At 39.8% G+C, this 17429-nt stretch overlaps 1 protein-coding gene across 8 annotated transcripts in view; it reads left to right on the forward strand.

Annotated features, from left to right (window-relative positions):
- The window catches only part of RBMS1 (RNA binding motif single stranded interacting protein 1), a 205847-nt gene that overhangs the window by 159047 nt on the left and 29371 nt on the right, over positions 1-17429 (forward strand). For all 8 annotated transcript variants that reach the window (XM_028510725.2, XM_028510728.2, XM_028510729.2 and 5 more), the window contains exons 3-4: positions 3625-3683; positions 10347-10438. In XM_028510725.2, coding sequence (XP_028366526.1) covers positions 3625-3683; positions 10347-10438 — 151 coding nt within the window. The remainder of the gene's footprint in view (positions 1-3624; positions 3684-10346; positions 10439-17429) is intronic.

Raw genomic sequence — 17429 nt, forward strand, 5'->3', positions numbered from 1 at the left:
TGTCTGTTACTCTATGAGGCCCTGGTGATCCACAATCATATCAAACTAAATGTCAGTCATCATCATGGCTTCTCCTCCCCTCCCCTCCCCCTTGCCCCATGTTATTAAATCTGACTGCATTAAAACTGGTAGAGGGAAATGGTGACCTCTCGAGCTGCCACCTCTTTTCCATTCCTTGGGTGCCATTTGATAGACAGCTCTCCTTTATATTCTAGATCCCCTCTCATGATTGAAACTACTTGTTCTGCACTCAGCTCCCATAGCATGGTGCTGCAGCAGCACCTTTGAGGAGCCAGCTCAGGTGGAGTCAGAGTGATATAAAGTGCTACATCCTCCAAGACTTCGTAATTCAGTGAGAGCCTATGTGCTATGAGTGTCGTACCCGAATGGACAGCCCAAAAAAGCAGCCATAAGGAGAGGGAGCCCTCAGCACTCCTTGGTAACCCAGACAAGCACCTTCCTGACCCCCTAGACTGCAAGGAGGCCAGTATGCGACAGTTCCACAGACAGAGTGAAAGCTGTTTTCTGACTGTTTGGAAAGTCCTGGTCTTTTGGTCTTAACCCACAAATGATGATAAAAACCTCAATAAAAAGTAAAATGATAAATTTCAGAATGTCTCTTCTCCTGTACTCCCCATCCATGTTCACCCCTCTTTCAGCACTGAGCTACATGTTTATTTCTCATGTTTAAAAGAAAAACAACTTGAAAAATAAATCTGTTCCATTTCCATAATAGAGAAAATCTTAAAGGAAACATTGTTTCATAGATAAATTCCAGTGAAAACTTAAATACAATACATTTTTGGCCTTGGGGGTTTGGGTCAAGATCTTGTGTTTAAAATATCTATGAGCTTTTGTTTTCCTTTTTTGCAAAAATGGGACTAATAGCACCTACCCCTTAAGATTGTTGTGAAGTTAATTGAATAAGATCATACATACAAAGTGCTTGGCATAGTGAGTCAGTGTAAGCCTCTCCGGTTTGCTATAAAATGTCCAACTAAGTGGCTTGAGGAGATTAGGGGTGATTTCATAGAAGATAATGCTTTATAACAGGTTTTTCAGATTTAAGCAAGGGGAAAACGAGGGACATGTTTAAAGAGATGTTAAAGGTAAATGCATGCAGCAGACAGGGCTGGAAGGACCAGAGGCTGGTTCTGTTATGTGCTGTTTGTGTACATCTAGGCACAGTGAAGAGAAGGAGCAAATATTAGACACATATCAGAGACAAAACCCAGAAGAGTTACTGACTGACAGGATTCAGGAATGGCTGGGTTGATGATGTTTCACAGAACTCACACTTGGTGGAAAAGATTGTGAGTGTGGCAGTGCTATCGAGTGAGAAGAGACATAAAGGGGAGATAGGAAAAGAGGGGTTTGGGGTTCTTCAGGATGGGATTTAGAAAATTGTGGGCTTGAGGTGATATTGAACTAAATACTTCAGTATCTTGATAAGATACTAGGATATGTAAGTTAAAAGAGGAAGCAGCAAAAATGAAAACTTTGATAGTATTTGGTGGGGGGAAAGGAAACCCAGGAGATGAAATGGGCATCACCAACAAAGATGCATTAATTAAAACCAGGCCACTGGATAAATTTACTAGGATTAGGAAGGGTTGAGGACTGAATATTAACCATGATGAAAATACCTGGTTAAGGAGGGAGAGGAGTAAGCAGAATGGGCCAAGAACCAATGAAAGGGAGGGCAGGGTGAGACCCCGGGAGAGAGCAGAGGCAGAGAGAGGTGCTGGGTGCCCAGATGTGGAAGTGAAGAGCAGTGCCAAAAGTAGCAAAGAGTTCAAAACCTTGGTAGCTTCAGTGCCACGAGGGCCTTTTCTCTGCTACTTCCCACATCTCCCTTTCTCCATGTCTGTCTTTTCCATCATCGATGTGCAGAGCACAACCAGAAGGTAGAAAGCCAGCCCCTGACCTTCTCTAATTTTTTTTTTCTATTCAGTTTACAAAAGACCATGAACTCTGCGACTTCAACTAAAGTCTCTTAATCTCTGACTCTCAAACCCCTTATCCTAATTGGAGTTACAACAACTTTCTAATTTCAGAAAAGGTATAAGGCAGGGATGCAATTTGAGTTTCAGCTAAAACTTGTGCAAATGATAGAGTGCTGGTAAACATCAAGCATGTAAATAACCTAGGTAGAATCATGTAAGTAGTTGCTTAAAGGTGACCTTTAAATCATGTATTTTCCCTGGTTTACAGATTTTTTTTTAATCATTTTTTTGTGTCAGCTCAGTGACCTGTGTTAATGCTCTTATAAATGCTCAGAACCTCTACAGGTAATTAAAGGTGTTTGTGCAGCATTATGCCTCTTGGATGTAATTGTCATTTGAACCTTAAATTACCTTTACTTTCATGCCTACTTAATAATCATTTGATTACAAGGTTACACGCAGTGAAGTCTGACTAAGGGAGAGAGGTGGCTCAAGCCATTTGTTTCTTCTGGATAAATGTCTTTCAGTTTGTTGGATGCATGAAACAGAAACCTACAGTACTCAAAAATGGTTTAAAACGTGACACAGACACTTTTCATTGTCTAAAACTTTTAAGACTCTTTTTAGTCCTTCAAATCAACATAAGAAAGCAGCATTAGAGAAAATGAAAATTTTAAGAGTGTGTGTGTGTAAAATTTTGGAACTTAAGTCTGTAAATGAGGAAGTGAGTCTCAGACACATGAAGTAAGTTATGTGCATTTCTCAAAGTCCCAATAATTTTTCAGAATTATTTTTTAAAGGCTGCTCTATCTTTGTTTCCAGAAGACAAGTACAGCAGTGCTTTTACACTGTGGTCTGGTTGCAGTGAGAAGGTGTAGGATTAGTATACACATTTAAGCAGCACTGCCATTTCATTTTAAGTGGTAATGGACTAAATGGACTCAATGCTCTGAATTTTTTCCTTCTCTCCCCCAACTTCCATTGTACAGTAAGGATTTGAACACATTATAAAATTAACGCTTAACTCCTTATTTGTTGTTTTCTATTCTTGATTGTCCATTCTTATATACACATTAGTGAGTATATCATTATTAGAGTTAAAAGAAGTGTGAATAAACATTAAGTTATTGAAATACTAGGTATCAAAAGAGCTGTTTTAAATTAGTCAAATGTATTAAACATACACACACGCACCTTATTTTGACAAGCTGCAGCTACACAGGCCTGCCTGCAAACCTAAATGAATAGATACAATGCAGGCATTTTTTCCCTCATGATTAGTTTTAAAGGCTACATGGATCATAGTACTTTCCTTTAATAATTCTGTAGCCTTGCATTAGGTTTTGTAGTTGACCACAGACATAGTGCTATTAGAAGAAATTGTTTTCTATAGAGCTCACATTCCACTTTGGGGGGGGGGGGGGGTCCCAAGATTGTCAGGTAAGTAGCTCACTCCTCAAATCTAAACATCAAACTATAATCCAGAGGTTCCAGTGGGTGGGGGGCCTAGCCATTCCCTTTTTTAACTTCAGTTTTGAGTTTCGAGTTCTCATTTCCTGTACCATAGTCAGGAACATTTTGTACTTTAAAATTTGCAGATGTTGGAAAAGTATGTGTGTTTTCTGGATATTAATAAGAGTTCCTTGATTATAACTTTTTTTTCCTTTTTGTCTTTTAGATATGGCAAAATAGTCTCCACGAAGGCAATTTTGGATAAGACAACGAACAAATGCAAAGGTGTGTTTCCTTGGCTGATGATTTGCTAAATCATAGCTTTAGAAAAGCGGTGGAATTTTAAACCTGATCTCTGGTTTCAAAATTACCTCCATTTTATTAAAAACCAAATCTTATGTGTCACCCAGTTTCTGTCTTGCACAATGTCAGCATATTGCTTACGTTTGTCTCTGGTCGGGTTTTGGCTAGAAACCCAACAGCAGCTAGCAGTGTGCCAGAATCCCAGATTTGACGCCAGTGGAGTTCACATGCAAAATACTGGTTGGCATTTAGCCCCTGCTCTTAAAAGGAGAGTCGAGTTAGAAAATAGCTTTTCTTTGCTGAGCCTGAGGAGATTAGAGCTGCTTACTGAAGCCCACTGGACTGTACTAAAGAACTGAAAAGATTACATATTGTGCAAATTGGCTCTATTAATTAGAATAGAGTAGTTTTAAGCAGTACTTAATTACATGTTTCAATACTCTGAATTGTTCTCTGCTGAATGCCTGTTGACAATATTGGCAGCAGGGAGGAGAGAAGCATTTTCACTGACCAAATTGTAATAAGGAGTGGAGGTCACACGCCCCTTTGAAATATGCTGCTGCATTAATTTGATGCACTGACCTTCAGTTTTCTGTGTAATTAGGATGAGCTCATCCAGCCTCATGAGCTGGGAGAAGAGGCATCTCCAATAGGCAGCCCCGATGCTCTGTGGTTCTGACTTTTAATGATCTAGCATCTTAACAATGGGCATGTGATTTCTAGGAAAGGGGAAGAATGGAGTCAGCTGACTTTGAGTCTAACTACCGACCCCTTGAATTGAAATAAGGTTGACAGGAATAGGCAGAGAAGGCAAATCTCCTCGTTAATTAGACCCCCATTTTTCAAGTAGTGGTGGCGGCTGTGGCTTAGCACAATCTGAAAAAGGCAAAGACCGTAAATGAACCCTGTGCTAGGGCCTCGCCTTAGAAGCCAGCCATTTCCTTTCATCTAGACTTGAAGTGGTTCATTGTATTTCTCTCTTCTTCAAAGCTCCTAAATTTAAAGGAGCTGTTGTCGAAGATATCTAAGCCCATGTGTAATCAACATGGCCCGTTAAAGCAGTTTTGCCTTGGGACAGTGAATAGAGCAGCTTTATGTAGAGAGGTACTCAATAAATATTTTAATGAATTAAATGAGAAAGTTAAATTCTAGGCTGAAATGTTTACACTTAGTTGCCTAGATTAGTCATATTGAACATATTTGTAAATGATTTGGGAGAGCAGGGACACAGAAAAAAATACTTTGGGTTTTATAAAGAAAAATGGACTCATGCAGGTACAACAGGAAGCTAATCTCAAAAAGTAGTTTCAGACCAAGAGAGAAATCACAGTAGCCAAGTGGTTTTAGAGCCTTTTATAGCCTTACCCTACTTTTCCTCCCCATCCAAAAAAAAAGAAAAAGAAAGAAAGAAGGTGGGGGGAGGGGTGAAGAAAGGAAGGAAAAGAGAGAGGGAAAGGAAGAAGGACGGAAAGAGAGGAAGAGAGAGACAAAAACAGAGAGGGGAAGAAAGGAAAGGAAAGAAGGAAGGAAGGAAAGAGAGAAAGAGGAAGAAAGGGAGGAAGGGTGGGAGGAATCTTACAGTGTGTTAAAAGGCAGAGCTACCCTAGATGGGTGAGGGAAAGAACTCAGGAGCCTCCCTGCTTGAATTCTCCAGCACAGCCCTACACTGAAGACTACTATTATACACTCTTCTCCAATAAGAAACTGTTCCTTAGAAATCAAAATTCCCCAAAATGCTCAACACAGTCTCAAAAGAGTATGACTAAAAAATGGTAATGCTAAATCTAACATATTATCATGATAAAATTCCATAACAGTTGGAAAGGGTCCAAAGATAAGTGGAGAGATTTGTGGGGATTTGAAATAAGGGTAGAAATAATTCAGAACTGATTTCATATACAGTATGTATTGGAACCTTTGAGCTAATGCCTTGTGGGGGAGGGGAAGATGATAGAAAGCTTTCAGGACTCTGTCTCACACATGCCTTATGAACAGATGTCAGCAGATACCTGGTGGGTTTGTCGGTCAGTGAGTAAGGAGAGAGAATGAGTTTATAATATCTTGGAAGCGAAAATGTAAGAGCTCCTGAAAAAAAAAGTCTTAGAACAAATGAGAAGAAATAACAACATGTAGCTCATAATGAAGACAAGTAAGATGTTAACCATGTAATAACTTGAGAAGGTAGGTGTATGAATGAATATGGATAATGCATTATTAGTGTAGCACATAAGAGTATTAGTATAAATGAAAACTGCTTGTGTTTTATACTAATTTTTTTGAGGCTGAACAGATCAAAGAATTTTATATATGGAAATTAAAGAGCTTAGTGATCACAGATCATTTTTTGTCACAAAACATATGTTAGAGTCTCTGCCCAAGAGCAAAAATTAAGCTGAAGGAAACATTGCTCTGAATAACATGTACTTTAGTTAAAAAGTCATGATTCAGTTGTTCTACATTTAAGTTTTTACCAGCTTTTAGCGAATAGGTATTCAGATATTTTTGGCACTGGTATAATAGTTGCCCCTTGTGCATGGGAGATACGTTCCAAGATGCCTAAGTGGTTACCTACAACTGCAGATAGTACAGAACCCTGCATCCTCTATGTGTTTCTTATACATACATATCTTTGCTATAGGTTAATTCATAAATTAGGCTCAGTAACCATTAGCAATAACTAATAATAAAGTAGAACATTTACAACAATATACTGTTATAAGTTACGTGAATGTGATCTCCCTCTAATAATCTAATAACTTAGATGGCTAGGCAGTGTATGCACCATGGGTCCACTGGACAAAGGGATGATTCCGGCCCTGGTAGGATGGAGCAAGACAGCATGAGATTTCATCATGCTATTCAGAGCAGCTTGTGGTTTAAAACATATGAATTGCTTATGTCCAGAATTTTGCATTTAATGGGTTTAGACCACAGCTGAACACGTACAACCCAAAGCAAGGAAAATAAAACTGCAGGTAAAGGGGGACTACTATTGGAATATACATGCCATGTTCAGGAACTGTCCCCGCAAGAAAAACTTGTAAGGTATTTATTGTAATGCTGATTGATTATTGATGCGTACAAATTGCATATAAGACCAACACACACACACACACACACACACACACACACACACAAAATGAGTGAAGATAAGTCAGACCAAAGGGAAAATAGGGATAAGAGCAGGAAACAGAAGGTTACTACAGAAATGGCCCTGTATTTGCTAGACACCAATGCAGAAATAGAAAACATAACTATTCTCTTGATTCAGTTGTCACCATGTGGAGGAAAGTCCAGGAAGCCTGAGCACCATAACTGTTCCTGGTGCTGAGCCCTGAAAACTCCTGGGAATCCAGAGAGAGGGTGCTGTGTTATCTAGTGAATCACACCTTCAGAATATCTGTATATATATTTATATAATGAAACCCATAGGACCCGTGTAAATCAAAGATTTATATACTTATGTTTCATTGAAAGTAATATGAGAGAAAATGAAAGAGCACAAGATTGCATGTTTACCTATTATATTAGTTTTCGGCAGATACTTATGAAATAATTGGAATGTGGTTGGAAAGGCCAAAAAGGATGTAAACAATTAACTAAAATACAACCATTATGGATTTTCCTTAATAAAAAAATAACAGATAACCCTGTCCAGTCTGGCTCAGTTGGTTGGAGCGTTGTCCCATTCACCAAAAGGTCATGGGTTCCATCTCCGGTCAAGGTACTTACGGGAGGCGACCAATTGATGTTTTCCCTCTCTCTCTCTCTCTCTCTCTAAATCAATAAACATACTTTATTTAAAAAAGATAAAATAATACAGTACCTGAGCAGATAACTTCAACTATAGTAACATCAAAATTGAGATCTTCTGCTTACTGTAATTTACTGACAACAAAATTGGGGGGAAACTTAAACATCCACCAGCAAGACTTAAATCATCTCAGTGTAGCGTGGTGTTCATTTATGACCTGCTAAAACTGCATTTGGTAATAAAATATGGATGAGAGTTAGACAATGAGTGTGTGTGTGCCAGTGGGTGTCTTCGGAGAAGACACTAATAGATGATTTCTAAAAACACCTAAAAATATGTTTAACCTAATTTCTAACTTTGTGATTGAATAACAACCTCTTTCACCTGGGCCAGCCTCTTTTTCTTTCCAACCTGGCTGTATCTCCACTGCCTAAATTAAATTAAGCCTTATTTCAATCCAATTCCAAGTAATAGAAAGAAGCTGCCTCTTGTTTCAGCTTTAACGCTCATCTCTCCTAAAACATTTATTTCTATACTAGGTTGTCTACTTCATTTCATTACAACTTATTTTGTTACCAGTCAGTACTTCGGGTACTATGGTTGCACACCCACCTTCAAACTGTTCTGAAGCCTTCTTTTTAGTCTTGTTGGTATCTGAGGGGCAACCCTCAAAAAAACAGAATTATCTTCTGGAGGGCAGGCGCCTTGTAGTACAGGCTTCCCCCACTAAGTGAGTGTTCTAGGGACTGACCCATCTGTATCAGTGTCTCAGCTGGTGTCATGAAAGGCTACGTTTGGTTTCAGTTAACTTTTTTTGAAGAATCTGTCAACATATTTGCCCATTTGGTGATGGGTGATTTACAAGCACACCTACTCATGTCACACTGAGTGTTTAGTTTTTGACTCAAAATGGCATGACCCCCACGCACCACTGTCCCTATTCACCCAGTGTCGCCCTGAATCTTTTTTTTTTGTTTCCCCTGGATGAAAAAAGTTCTCAAAAAAAAAACATTTTGCCATTGTAGAAGAGGTGAAACAAAAAATGGTGGAAGAACCAAAAGGCATCAAACTTGATGAAGTCAAAAACTGTTTTGAGCAGTGGGAAAAATGTCTCTGTTAGGTGTATTGCATCAAATGAAGAGTACTTTGAAGGTGACTGAAGTTGAAACATGTAAGAATAAATACACAATTTTTATAAATAAACTCCAAGTTTTTGGGAGTCTCCTCTCATATATGTTTGTTTTGACACAAGTATCTTACTCTCTAAATTACTGTATCTTTATACTATCCATAAATAAATGATAGGGCTGGCCCCTCTTCTATGCAACCTCCAAATAGTGCTTTTCTTTTTCAAAATATTCTTACCATTTAAAATTAATTTTAAGTACTGGCTGGGTAGCTCAGTTGGTAAGAGCATCTACATCAAGATGATGTCCATCAAGAGTCCTCATACACCAAGATTGTGGGTTCATCACGGTCAGGGCACATGCAAGAGTCAACCATGAATGCATATATAAGTGGAACAAAAATAAATGTTTCTCTCCTTCTGTCAAAAAAAAAGCCCTGGCTGATGTGACTTAGTGGTTGAGCACTGGCCTGCAAATCAGAGGGTCACCAGTTAGATTCCTAGTCTAGGGCACATGCCTGGCTTTTGGAGGCCACGTGAGAGGCAACCACACATTGATGTTTTTCTCCTTCTCTTTCTCCCTCCATTCCCCTCTCTAAAAAAAAAATTAATTAAAAAAATCTTTTTTAAAAAATCAGTAAAAAATTTTTTAAATTAATTTTATAATAGGTTTGAGTTTCTAGAAAATCTCTGTTGGTATTTTTGCCAGGTACTCTGGTCTTTTAAACACTCTGCTAAATATAATTTAACCTTTTCTCAATAACTGAGGCGTTATCACAGTGAAAAGTCATTAATTGCCGATTTTAATACAGTGGTGCTCAGACTGATTAAGGAACTGTTGCTCTTAATTGGCGTAAGTCCTGTTTTTTGTGTAGTTTTCCTTCTTTACTGCTTTTTACTAGTCTTCACTGCTAGATACCATCCATGTGCTTATTTTGTAGCAATCCTACCCTCAACCCAACCCTCCCCCTCCTTTTTTTTTAATTTCCTGGCTTTGGTATGTTGTGGCCAGGGAAAATAGCTCAGCAGCTTGTTAAAACTGTTTGTAAAGCTCTGGGAAAATAAGCTTTGAACCAGGACCTTTCTTAGATTATTTGACTACTTGTTGTTTTGTGATGTTTTCGATTTCAGGACGTGAACTGTGGGAACAGTTATTTTGGGTATCTAGACACACATTTCCCTAGCTCTATTTGAAGGGAGATCACAATGAGCTGTATTTTAGGTAAATAGGTACTGCTATTTTTAATCAAGGACTAACATTTAGATTATTTTGTGTAGCTAATGGTTGAACTTAATTTGTTTGAAAAATAAAGTTTAGTCTACAAAACAAATATAATTTTGTTTCTGTTATTTGTAAGTGCCATAGGATGGCTTCATCTTTCTTACCAAATCATTAAAAATGCTGTTTCTCTGAAATTGATTTTTCTTGTCTTTTAACCTCAGTTGGTAACTTAGATGTCATTTTTGTCAGTAAACACAAGACACCTGAGAAAAGGATTGGCAAGGGGCAAAGCTGGGTCTTTACTTTTAAGGGAAACGTACCAAACTGTGATGGACCACAGAGCAGGACCACAGGGCAGGACCGCAGGGCAACACTGCCTGAGGAGGATGCTGCTGTGTTGCTGCTCTCAAGGCTTGAAACCTGTCAGATCTGCAGGGTGTTCGGTTTTTGTTGCCTGCATCAGAAACCAAATGGAGTCATTCTTTTCCTCTCTCCATAATCAGGAAATAATGGCTGAAAAACAAAATGTATTTTGCATTTCAGGTTATGGTTTTGTCGACTTTGACAGTCCTGCAGCTGCTCAGAAAGCTGTGTCTGCCCTGAAGGCGAGTGGGGTTCAAGCTCAAATGGCAAAGGTGAGTTGAGAGCCAGTAAATCGCTTCTCTGGTCCCTGACTTAGGTTGTGAAGTCTGACACATTGCTTCTCCTATAGCCATTCACATTTCTTCTCTCCATCCCACCTCGCCATGGTTACTTCTGGACACTTGTCCCCTAACTCCACGTCCTCAATAGTTGTTTTGATGCAGTATAAGCTGTAGTTGCTGTTCTGATTCATAGAAAAGTCAGACATTTTTAGACCTTGGTTATTTATGAGCTATAAATCTACTCTTCCTCTAGATGAGGAATATTGTTAAGTGACTTTTATGCCCTAGTCTTTATTACCTAAATGTGAGCTTGGGTTATATCATACCCAGCACCTATAGTGCACTTATTGTACAGTCATATAATTATGTCCCTTTTTCCATTTTTGGTCCTGGAATTGCAATGAAAAATATTTTCAAGCCTGACACTCAGCAGTTTGATATTTTGTGCATTATTTTCAGAAGATCAGTAGTTTTATATTATCTAGCTTCTAGAAGTATAGAGGAAAGGAATTTTGTGCTGTCCTCTGCTACTTCTGAGCAGTAGCATGCCATCATTCCCCAAGGAGTATTCACAGTTCCTTCAGGAAAGAAGATTTATGGAAGTTCAAGGGCTCTGGTAAAGAGATGAGTTACATGCTAAGTACTGTAGGGCATATATGCAGCTACCAGGATAGAGCTTTGCATTGACTAAAAGAAGCAACATAAATAAAGATTTTAGGAATTAATGAAAGGTATCACTTTTCTAAAACATTTAATATTTTTAAAGTTTGGATTTTACTTTGCATTTCCTTGAATGCCAGAATAAGAAATGAAAGTAAACAGAAACTGTAAATATTAAGTACCGTGGTTTTCAGATTATTCGTTCATAACATAGAGCAATTTCCTGTGACATTGTTGAAAAACAGTGACTATGAGGCTTCAAATTATTTCATTGTGATTGTGCAATACCTGTACTGTATAATGGTTTATTGAATGTTTAATTTTTCCTCTACTCCATCTGTTTTAACTCAAACTGTGAAGCTCTTGCCTCCTCCTCTCGTGGATGAAATCCAGGGCAGGTCGTAACTTCTCTGAACACTCTCGTGATTCTAGAAAGTCCCTTCAGTTGTTTCTCTCATTTCAGGCCTTTCGGATTAAGTTTTTTGGTAGAATGCTTCTTGATTTTTAATATACAAACTCCATGGGACATAATTATCTTCCAGTACATTTTGGCTATCTCTGTATATATTTATACCAACCTCAATACAATATTTTAAACAGTCTGTTGTATGAGGAAAGCCTCAAGCTACATCAGTGGTCCCCAACCTTTTTGGCACCAGGAACCAGTTTTCGTGGAAGACAGTTTTCCCACAGAAGGGAGTTGGGAAGGTCATGTTGCTCAGGGGATAGGGAGTGGGATGAAGCTTCCCTGCCTGGCTCATGCTCACCTCCTGCTGTGCAGCCTGGTTCCTAACAGGCCACAGTTGGGGACCCCTGTTACATTACAAATACCATTTGTAAAGTGCCAAAATCATAGGTAGATGCTTTGAAACTGCTGAGTCAGCTAAGGGAATATGTGTCTTGGATGTTGATTCTAAAGGAATTCAGTGTACAAAGCAGTTGGCTGCTATCAACCACATTGATCACTTGCTAATCAGGAAGAATGTTTTAAAGGTTTATCTCCCAACATAACCATTTGTTCCTTGTGTGTATACACACTCAGAGAGAGAAATGTAACAAAGGTATTTAGTTGTATTTTAGGAAATTGGCTGGTGTAATTAATGTGTCATACATTATAATTTTTTCTTATATGAAACGTAAAACAGACTTCTGCTTCACATTTTTATGCTGAATGTCTGATTTTCAAGAACATGTTACTGATGTTAAATGTGTGATGCTTGTAATTTAAATGTCCAATCCATTTTATTTGACAAAATTTTGAGTATCATATAATGGTAAAGCTGCTCCCTTCCCCCAGAAAAGGTCTGCTCTAAGTAGTAAGCCTATAATGGGATGGGAATGTAGTTAGTTTCTTTCCTATTTTCCAAACTTGAGTTTTTCCCACTTTTCCATTAGTTCCTGAGCTGTGGTACAATGTGAATTTTCAGAACCTTAACATATCCTGGTTAATTCACTACAGAGAAGTGGACAGCAATGGTCCCTTATCCCCTCCAGGGCTGGAGCAGTGCTGAAGGATGGGGAAGCTTCCTGACCTGACAGTGATGGCAGCTGGTGTTGATTTCTCTAGCCAGACAGAGTACCTCTCCTGAGCATTCCACCCTCACAGAATGCTTTGGGAGTATGTCAGAGATCCCTTACCAACCCCGTCACCCCAGTTGATCTTCTCTCTATGGTCCCTTGAAGCAAGAGAATACATGTCTTCAGCCTCCCACAGCCCCTCTCTATTGGGACATCCTTGCCTTCAGGACAGCCTTCTTGGGAGGATCTACCACAGGCCCTGGCCAACAGCTCTGCCTTGTGTGCCCACATCTGACCTACCATTTGCCAGCCATCCATACAGCAGTAGTTACTTCCCAGCAACATTTATTAGGGCCCTTCAGTCAACCTTTTACCTTTTAGCTTCCTCAGGTCTAAGTCAGACCTTGACCCAGTATATCCACCATAACCCACAGAACACTGATGAAGCCTCAGCGTGGTCTCCTAAAGCCCCTCTTGTTTGACTGGTGGCGATAGGGAAGCAGCCCCTATGAGACTCAGAAACGTATCTGTGTGTCTCTCCACAGCCATACTCATTCTCAGCTTCTTCAGTGTCTCAGAGACAGAGGGGAGGTGGGTGGTCAGCTAAGCATCCCAAGCCAGTCCTCAGCCAGCTCCTGTGCAGATGTTCTTTAGGTGGCCTGACTTCTCACCAAATATGGGAGTGCCTGACACCCATTGTTTCGTGTCCTCCACTGAAATGCAGAAAGAGGCCTAATTTTAACAGCCTGCTACAAGAGTAGAAGCCTTATTTAGGCTGGCCCCAAGTAGGACTTACCTAGGCATCTTTTCAGTGTCTGCTATTAAGGAGCATAGGTTATTAAATATACTCTGTTTTGAAGAAGTCTTTACAGCACCTTTAGTCGAAACTGGACTAGGTGTAGATTGACAGTAGCATATGCCAGCTCTCCCGTGAGTTGATGATGAGCACTGTTCAGACACTTTCTTAGGAGGCTTGGTGATGTAAATAGGCTAGAAAAAGTTATCCTTTCCTACGTCATCTCCAGGGAAGGGACAGGACACAGGTTCAGAGACTCTGGCGCTGTGCCAACACTCTGCACCTTATGAATTTCTTCAGGTCTTTGTAGAATGACTGAGTTTCCTGGATCTGATTTTTTTTTCTTTGGTGTTACATCATTAAAGTTACAAAAGGTATTTTAAATGCTAGAGTCCATTGTTTTATACCACAGAACCATGGATTTGAGTATCTGGAGTTGACACAGGCTCTCCATGTTGCCTGAGTTAAAGTACACCTGACACACACCTTTTTGGAGACAATTTTTTAAAGAAGTTTAGGTTTGGCCCCCATGGTTGGGTAGTAAGGGACATCACCATCCACTTTCCTCTAGTGAATTAATCAGGATACAAAAGGTTTTAAAAATTCACATTGCCATGTATTAAACACACGCTTTCTTACGTAATCAGAAGAAAATTCAGGGGTGTTCTGCCGGAGGAGTCCAGGGGCTGAGGGAGAATATACTGTGTGACACGTTGGCTACCCGGGTTGAAAAGGACTCTGCACACGTTCAGAACTGAATTGCGAAACTGCCAATAAAGAGCATCAGACAACAGCGATTGTTTTTTATTCATGTTTTAATTCCCAGTGCCTTAATTGGTATCTGGCATATAGTAGCTATTAAATATTTGTTATGTTAATGATCAAAAAAGCTAGTTAAGTGGCAGATACTAAGAATTAAGAAGGGGACATTTAAAAACATTCCAGCCCTGACGGGTGTGGCTCAGTGGATTAAGTGCTGGCCTGTGAACCAAAGGGTCACTCACTGTTCAATTCTTGGTCAGGGCACAGGCCTGGGTTGTGGGCCAGGTCCCCAGCGGGGGGGCGCATGAGAGGCAACCACACACTGATGTCTCTCTCCCTCTCTTTCTCCCTCCCTTCCCCTTTCTCTAAAAAATAAATAAATAAATCTTTAAAAATAAAAAATATTCATTGAGCTCTGTCCATAGAGTACCTGATGAAACTTAACAAAGGTTTTCTTTCCAAGGTCTCAAGGCCAATCCTGTTTCTGTTTATGTTACATTCTGCATTCGTCTCAAGTGTATGCATTTTTAAAATAAAAGACTCGGAATCTATGAAAAGAGAAGAAAAACTCAAAATAATGAACTAAAAGATGCAAAACTCAAATCAGCTTTAGTGACATCTGTTAATAGAGAGACTTGTGTGAGCCTTTCAGCAGAGCCTTTGAGGCCTGCCAGGGGTCAGCAGATCGCCCTGTGTTATTTGGCTGGTGGTGAGCTTGCACTCCCCCTGCCCCCCAGTAAATAGGCAGTTAAAGGAGCAGGAATTGAATTCCCCTTCCTCACAGAGGCCTACCAGGCTTCAGGCAGTTGCATTCACAAGCCAGTAAGCAGTGAGATCTGCGGGTTGGTGAACCTATTCAGTACAAGAGAAAACAGATGTCTGGTCTTCCTGCCAAGCCCCTTTCTTGCATTTTAGGAACCATTCCACACGCACAGGGAGGTTTTGTTCATTTCTTTCAGATGATGACTGAGTGCTCTGCACCACACGGGACCTCCAAGTCCTGCTTTTCTACTCAAGTGAACATTAGTAGCCATTTATCCCTCTCACGGCCAATGTGGAATCCAGTTTTCTACTTGTTAGAGAAGCCATTGAAGCCCTTCCATGGATACAAAGAGGCCTGTTGGCCCCGTTTTTATGTTTGGCCACCCATAATTTACAGAACTGTTTTTTCAGACATAGCATTGTATGTAATAAAACAGTTACGATTGTCACTGATTTTAAGGAAACTAAATTACCCTCATTCAAGAACCACCCCCCACTTACTACAAGTATAATGTATTTTGTCCACTGTGAATGGATGGTAATTAGTATGCGTGGACACTTGGAGGGTTAAATATTTCTGTGGCCAATGCTGCCAGCTTGGAGTTTCCTTTTTTCTTTAATTATCACAACTGTGTGGACAGTGTTTGCAGAATAAGTTGACCAGTTGAAAAGAAAAATAAATGACATTAGTTCTAAGGGTCATTCCAAATGAAGAAATCTAATTGAGTTGTTGCCATTGAAAACAAATGCATTAAAATCATAGAAAATATTTGCCTATATTTAGTCTGCTCTGTCACTATTTATCAAAGATTGGGTTAAGAGCTCAACTTCTTTCTGGATTCTAGCCTACAATATTTATGATACATGTTTCTTTTGTGACTTTTTTTAATGCTATATCTTTGCCCAAGGAATGTTTAAATCTCTTCAGTTATGGGGTTCCCAGCTTTATCCTGAATATGACTAAGCACAATTCAGAAATCTTTCTAATTGGACAGGTTTGATCATATTACTCTGTGCCTCCAAAAGCTCCGCATTTTTCAGGGTGTGGCTTTCTCACTGCAGTTTCTCCTTCCTCCTACTCCCCTGCACCCACCAGAGTACATGAGATCACAGGGAAAGCATGGCTTATGTCTCTGGAGCGTGAGCATTACTTGAAAGTATTAGGACAGAAATATTGTTTCTATATTGAAACAAACTTGAAGAGTTAAGTGGCACATTGCAAAATTTACACACACACACCCACACCCTTTTTTTTCCCCTCTTTTTTTCCAATGAAGCACAAGGCTTCAAGGAAACGTTGAGATCCTTGCAGCTCGGCTTCGGCCTTTGCCTACAGACTCTTCAGGATCCGCAGTCGTTCTCCCTGCTGTCAGCACTGCTTACGTGGAAAGTTGGAGGCGCAGCGACTGACAAGATAAAATCAAACTCCTTAGGTAGCCTTTCATAATCTGGTTTCAGCCTCCTGGCTTCTGCTTGTTTCTCAAATTTCGACTCAATATCATGCCTTCTAAAAAGTCTTCCCTAAGCTTCCTAAGACAAGTTCCCCCATCTGTCCACCCACTGTCCTTTGTACAGATCTGTGTCATAGCATTCATGAAAAATGTGTTTTTATCTCCCGACTTAACTGCTGGAACCCAGGGCTGGGGTCGTGGTTCACAGTGAGCCTGGGTGGATGAGAGGCACTGCCAGTGTCAGTCAGCTGTAGTACGCCACAGCACCCTAAATGCCCATCTTCAGACAGAAAGGACCCCACCTGTGTTGGCCAGTTAAGGACCAGACTCCCACGGGAACAAATACAGTTTTTTGCATTGCAGGAAAGTTTGGAGATTTGGGAGGTTACAGCCAACATGAAATGGAGCTTGTGATTAATTGGGTGAAGATAGTGAGCAAAGTAGAAATGGGATTTTAACTCTCATCCCATCCATCTCAGGAGAATTAGAAAACTTTAATATATAAGACCATTCAGCTGCTCCTGTTATTTTGAAATATTTTATCTATTATTGTCATGCATTCATTAAACAAATCACTTTCAATTTTTATACTTAAAGATACACACTTTATGTAATTGGTATTAGGAGGTTTTGCTCAGCATACCACACTGAATTTATCTGATTTCCGCTATAAGCAAAGATGGTTGCCATTTTGTTTAGTCTATGGAAGGATTAATGAAGGTTTGCTATTGAACATTTGAAGACTTTTTGATACTTTCTTGCACCCAGCCACATGGACACACCCCGAGAGTCCGGGGCCCCCAGCCTGGTTCTGAGCTGTTGTCTGGTCAGAGCCAGGAAGGCCCAGGGACAGTGCTTTCTGCTGGTCGTTTCTCAGTCTGTGATAACTTTAATTCTTGAGAATGCCAGGGCATTTTTCATTTTCTAGGATACCAGATTGTTATTTAAATCTTACCAGAAAAATCAATGTTTACTTTCACATGAGGGGACTATAAAAGGAAAAGATTCACTTCAGGTCTCATTAGTGCTAGAA

This window comes from Phyllostomus discolor, chromosome 4, assembly GCF_004126475.2.
Source record: "Phyllostomus discolor isolate MPI-MPIP mPhyDis1 chromosome 4, mPhyDis1.pri.v3, whole genome shotgun sequence".
NCBI classification, from domain to species: Eukaryota; Metazoa; Chordata; class Mammalia; order Chiroptera; family Phyllostomidae; genus Phyllostomus; species Phyllostomus discolor.